Source organism: Pyrus communis, chromosome 1 (assembly GCF_963583255.1).
Source record: "Pyrus communis chromosome 1, drPyrComm1.1, whole genome shotgun sequence".
In the NCBI taxonomy this organism is placed as follows: domain Eukaryota; kingdom Viridiplantae; phylum Streptophyta; class Magnoliopsida; order Rosales; family Rosaceae; genus Pyrus; species Pyrus communis.
The window spans coordinates 42,649,816-42,655,794 of NC_084803.1; the positions used below are offsets into that span (position 1 = coordinate 42,649,816).

The window sequence follows — 5,979 nt, forward strand, 5'->3', positions numbered from 1 at the left end:
GGTTCCAGTTTGTATTGAAGTCTTCAACCCATTCGAGTTTTTCATAAACATTTCTACTTTACTTTTTGTTTTCTAATGAAATGGGTCCCAACTTGTATTGAAGAACGGATGAAAATGAAGCAAGTCTTGCTAGACTTGCTTTGCTAGCCGTGTTGAAGAAAGGATGAAAACAACATGTGTTAGCGAGTCCCGTTGGACTTGCTTTGCTAGCAGTATCGAAAAAAGGGATGAAAATAAAACTTGTCTAACGGGTCTTGCTAGACTTGTTTTGCTAGCGAGTATGGCTAGCAATTTCTTTGTTTTTTTGGGATGAGTCGGCGAGAGAGATACACAAAGTGTTAGGTGAAATAGAGAGAGGATCTCACCGAATCCTCTTTGTGAGGATTATAGGAATCCTCCAATCATATTAGTTTATCGTATATCGTGCAGTCAATTTTCGTCAAATACTATTTATATTCAATTTAAAATAAATAAATTTACAATGATTTCTGATCGCATGATGTACAATGAACAGATATGATATGAGGATTATTACTCGAAATATTCTGTTCCCTTGCTTTTTTGGGATGAGTGGACGACAAAGACACATAGATAGTGTTGGGTGAATTATTTCTGGTCTCAACGGTCCCTATTTATTTGTTTGGAAGGACATGGGCCACCGATATTTTAAAGAGAAATGCAAACATCTTTTCAAATGAACCGTAAATTTAAGAAGGTCATTTAACACGTCTTCAAGAAAAACAAGAAACACTACAGATTAAATATCTGCAGGGACACGTTTGTATAACTGTGATGGCAACCTAGGAGTAGGCACGGCTTGTAACGGGGTTCTCATGTATGTGACGAGCCCTGGATTTTCCGACATATCAATCTCTTCCGGCTTTGCCCCTTCCGCCGGAGTCCAATTAAAATGGTGTAATAGGTGGCCCAACATAGAGGTCACTAAATTGATACCAAGTTGGGCTCCGGGGCATACTCGCCTTCCCGCTCCAAATGGAAGTAGTCTAAAATCATGCCCCTTCATGTCCACGTCCTCCTCGAGGAACCTTTCGGGTCGGAACTCATTTGGGTCTTTCCAAACAGCTGGGTCACGCGCTACTGCCCAAACATTTACGTGAACGTTCGAACCCTTGGGGATGTCGTAGCCGCCGATGTTAACGTTGGCATTGGCTCGGTGGGGGAGCATTAGTGGTGTTGGAGGGTGCAACCGTAGGGCTTCCTTTGCTACACATTGTAAGTAAGGGAGGCTGGAGAAATCAACTTCGGTCATGACCCGTTCGACCCCAATAACCCCATCCAGCTCCTCTTGAGCCTTTTGTTGCACCCTTGGGTTCTTGATCAGCTCGGCCATGGCCCATTCAACAGAAATGGCTGTGGTGTCCATACCCGCAGTAATCATATCCTGTAGACGCGACACAGTTATTAAAAACATTCAGGAAACTAAATGGTGATAAAGTTGGAGTGTGAAAATCATTTTCCAAAAGCCTTTTAATAACTACTCACCCAAAGAAGTCCAATAATTGTGTCCTCACTAAGGTCATACTTATCTTGCAATGTAAGCAACGCATCCACAAAATGTTGCTTGGCACCACCGCTCTTGTTGCGTGCTTGTGTGTGCTCCTCCATGATAGCCCTAGTGAGCCGGTCTCGTCGTGCCCCGTGCTTGGCAAATGCCTCTTCCTCCAGGGGGAACATCCACCGCAACCACGGAATGTGCTCCGCCATGGCAAGCGATGCGCCAAGCTTTAGTCCGTTGGCTACGATGGCCTTGAATTCTAGGCCTTGCTCATCAATTACATCCTCTGAGTTAACAAAACGTTTTCCAAATGCTAGCCTTGTTATGTTGTTAAAAGCCACTGCTCCCAAGTACTTCTTCACTATCAAACTTTTTCCATAGTTTTCTGCATCAGGGGAATTAAAGTCAACGACTATCATTAATCAAAGAAATATGTGCATACGACACTGTGGGCTAGTATTGTAGTTAGTGAGATTAAATTTACAAACTAAATTATATGTCATCAATAACAAATAAGCACGTTAATCAGCACTCAAGTAATAATTCAATCATCAACTTTCATTTCATTTAGTTTACAAAAAATTGGTCTACAAATTTATTCTCACTAGCATTGGCTAGATTACGGTCCATATTTACCAACCCCACAGTGCTAATTTAATTAATTAATAAGTGACTTTATGATTATGAGAAATGCTAAAGGTATTTTCTAAAAAAAGTGAAACTCTTTATGGATTATTTGTCACTCTATGTTTTTTTTATACAATGTGTTATAATGCTGATATGAGAATTGATGTTAAATTGTGACGTGACAGAAAATCTATAAAGAGTCACTTTTAAGAGAATCCTCTTAACATTTCTCATGAGATATTGAGATGTATTGATCCAACGACGAGTCGATACATTATTATTAAAATTTAATACTTATAAGATACTAGTTTTATCCGATCCATTGGTACTAGATTTGTAAACCTATATTTAATGCTTTAATATCAGTGTAAGGTTTTCCACCGTGAGTCGAAAAAATTGAGCGTGATACTAATAATATAAAAATCAAACTCCTACAGTGAGAAGGAAATTTTGCGTTCAATGAGAGTGATCCTTATTTTTTAGTTTAATATATTGAACTCATGAGTGTGATGTCTATACAATAATGATAAGAGAGAAAACAAGTGGCCAATTATAAAATAGAAAAAATGTAAAAGTAGACAAGTCCAATATTTAATATAAAAAACTAACTCCTTTCAAACTCACACTATATCAATAGTGTAATACAAATCAAACTTGCACCTCTTAGTTCTTATTTATAAACATTTAACTCACATATGGAAAGCCTCTAATGCAATAAAAATGTCAGAGACAACAATTATATTTGATATCAATTTTTTATATTTTATTTTCTCTTCATTATGCATTGTAAAAGTTCGTCATGACTCTTAAGTCAAATACAAAGTTATATTTTACCATGTATTTAACTCGAAGATTTACAGTTGAAACTCCAATTAGAATGAAATTTGACCACTCTCAAATAAATTCCAAGTGTACATATTGATATGTATTATGTATTTATGGGGGCGTTCGTACTAGGTCATTTGTACGATACATACACTTTTTTCAAATATATGAAGCTCTCCTTAATTTTGAACCAGTTGTCCTCAAGTCATTTGTACGACAAATACACTTTTTTTCCAAATGTATGAAACTCTTCTTAATTTTGAACCAGTTGTCCTAATAGTCAACTCTACCGACAATTCTCTTTTTCATTTATGAGAATCGAAATTATATCATTATTATAAATGAGAAGCTTACGGATCAATGGATCCATAGAACTCACTAGGATAGACCCTTATTACCCAGCCTGAAAGCGAAGCTAATGCGGTTCACTTATTGGACAACATAGAAATTCTATGATCGGTCCATAAATTTCAGATTTCATCACTGACCATATAACGTAGTCACAAGGGACCAAATGGGCAGAAACATATTTGGGAAGGTCAAGGAAACACGACATACGTGACAAAGCACCTTGTCAAAGTGCTTATTATCGTTGACTTTTCTCTTCTTTTTCCCTTCATTCCCTCCCACGATACCCCAAACTAGTGGACCAATTTGATAACATATATTGACAGCGAATAAATCAAAACCAAACGACTCTTCCTGCACCATATTTTAGTTGACCAATTTGATAACATATATTGACAGTGAATAAATTAAAAGGAATTTTAACGAAAAATTTTCGGTACTATTTATTTTAACGAAAAATTACATTTTTATACTAAAAAATCAATCATGATACTATTCATTTTATCCTTGATTTTGTCTTTACCGTTAAAACTCAAAGTTTTCAAGCCTTTTCATTAGTTTTCCTTAAATATATTATATATATATATATATATATATATTATACAAGAGAACAAAAAATTTCACTGCTGATTTTCGTCGTTTGAACAAAAACAAAACAACAATTACTTGCAAAAAGGAAAATGTTCAATAATGTTATATAATGTTTTACAATTTCATTGAAATTTACCATTCATTTCTTGCAAAGATAATATAAGAATTGGCCAAAATGATCACTTTTCAAAATTCAATTGTTGAAATTATCAGTTTTTTAGTATATTGTTAATATCAGATTTTTATTCATTAACATCAAATAGCTATGTCATTTATATTTGATCGTATACTGTAGTTATTTAGTTTGGACTTTCACAATTGAAATTTAACTTATAAGATCATTTTGGCCAATTTTTTAGGGTAATAACGGTTAATTAACAAAAAAATTTGATTGTGGCATATGAAATAAGTAAATTCATGAAAAAAAAATATATATATAATTAGAAGCCATACGTACCAGGATTGGCGCAGTGTTTGAAAATGGACTCAACCATGGCGGTGACCTCATCTTCCCTAATGGGTCGGAGAGCCTCGATCCTCTTGGGAGAGAAGAGCTCCAGAGTGCAGACCTTCCTGACCTTGACGTAGTGGGGTCCGTAGTCAGCCCAGATAAGATCCTGACCGTCCTTGCTAAACTTCGCGGCCGATCTGCTCCGATGCCGGTCCGCCAGCTTCTGGTCGTGCTCCTTGAGTACCTCCTTGGCCAGCTCCGAGCTCGACACCACCACGTTCAGCGTGGACCCCGTCCACACCGATATGATGGGGCCGTATTCCTGGGCCCACTCGGCGTAGCAGCGGAACCTGACGGGCTTTATGTCGTAGAGGTTGCCGACGATCGGCCATGCACGCGGGCCGGGCGGGAGCTTGAATCTGAGCCTTTGGTAGAGCTTGTAGGCGAGGGAAATGAGAATGATGATTGATGAGATGGGAAGTAGTAGCCCGCCGGAGAGAGCCATGTTGGATTGATTGAGCAAATTAAGGTCAGAGTTGGAAGGAGATTGATATATATGAAAGACACTCGGGATGGAGTTGGTGAATGGATTTGTACCAGGGGGAGGGAGGGAGAGAGAGAGAGAGTGGGTGACCCACTAAAGGCCTATGAAATTTGGAGCAGGGAGTTGGTGAGTGAGAGTGAAATGTACCAACTCAGATGTGTGAGGAGGTATATTTGAAATTACTTTTAAAATAATTGGAAATACTTTTGAAGTAAGTAATTTTATTTTCAAAAACACTTAAAAGGTTGGTTTGTTAGGATGTCTTTTTAAAATGATTGAAAGTGTTTTTCAAGAAAATATTTTTGGATTCTAAAAGGACTTTAAGTGTTTTCTGCAAGAAGCACTAATTATGTGCTTTTTCCAGGAAGCACTTTAAGTACTTTTCCAGAATTTACTTGCATTTTTACTAAGAATTGGTTCTAAAAACATTTCCATCAAAAGTATTTTCAGTCATTTTAAAAGCACATCCAAACGAGCTCGCATAAAATAAAAAAGTGTTTTTTTTTATCAGAATTTATTTATTATTTTAGTAATAATTTATTCTAAAATATACTTTTACTAAAAACATTTTCAACTATTTTTGAGGCGTACTACTTTTAGATGGAGACTGATCAACACATTGCGCCGGCTGAAATAGAAAATAGTAACTACCCGCGGGTAAGGTTGGATTGCTAATCCGTTTATTATTGATTGATGTGGTTCGTGGCTGAGTACGGTGTGGGGAAGGAAGTTATTGGGTTATGGCGGTTGGTGAAGACTTTTTTATCTTTCTTTTTGTATACTTATATTTTGTTGGATGGTGGTTGGTAAAGCTAGAATCGATGGTAGGGACTTCATCAAGCTCTGCGTAGGGATGAAGGAATCAAAGGTTGGTGATGATGTTACTGGATAAACAGAAAAAGGTAAGAAGTATTGTAGGTTCAAAAAAGCACTTGATGTGTGTCGCACTTCAAGTTCTTTGGTGTTGCAAGTTTATAGAAGGAATCATTTGGGTTCCCTTGTATTGACATGTTGAGAGTTGTTACCAAAATTTAGCATTGCGAACTTCAGCACGTCTATAAAGATTTTTTTTTTTTT

General features: G+C 36.9%; 1 protein-coding gene across 1 annotated transcript; it reads right to left on the reverse strand.

The window, feature by feature from the left end:
- Positions 1–515: 515 nt before the first annotated feature.
- On the reverse strand, positions 516–4,948 carry LOC137741540 (cytochrome P450 98A2). The gene is made up of 3 exons (XM_068481238.1): positions 4,365–4,948; positions 1,504–1,901; positions 516–1,402 (listed from the first exon to the last, which is right to left on the reverse strand). The coding sequence occupies exons 1-3, from the start codon at positions 4,861–4,863 to the stop codon at positions 758–760; spliced, it is 1,542 nt and encodes a 513-aa protein (XP_068337339.1). The 5' UTR covers positions 4,864–4,948; the 3' UTR covers positions 516–757.
- Between the last annotated feature and the right edge of the window lie 1,031 nt (positions 4,949–5,979).

What these genes read in the sequence shown, in the direction of transcription:
- LOC137741540 (XM_068481238.1), bottom strand. Translation starts at nt 4,863, where the DNA reads ATGGCTCTCTCCGGCGGGCTACTACTTCCCATCTCATCAATCATCATT. An exon ending in CAAACACTGCGCCAATCCTG is followed by an intron (nt 1,902 to 4,364) that starts GTACGTATGGCT and finishes CCCCTGATGCAG; the next exon opens with AAAACTATGGAAAAAGTTTG. An exon ending in CAATTATTGGACTTCTTTGG is followed by an intron (nt 1,403 to 1,503) that starts GTGAGTAGTTAT and finishes TCGCGTCTACAG; the next exon opens with GATATGATTACTGCGGGTAT.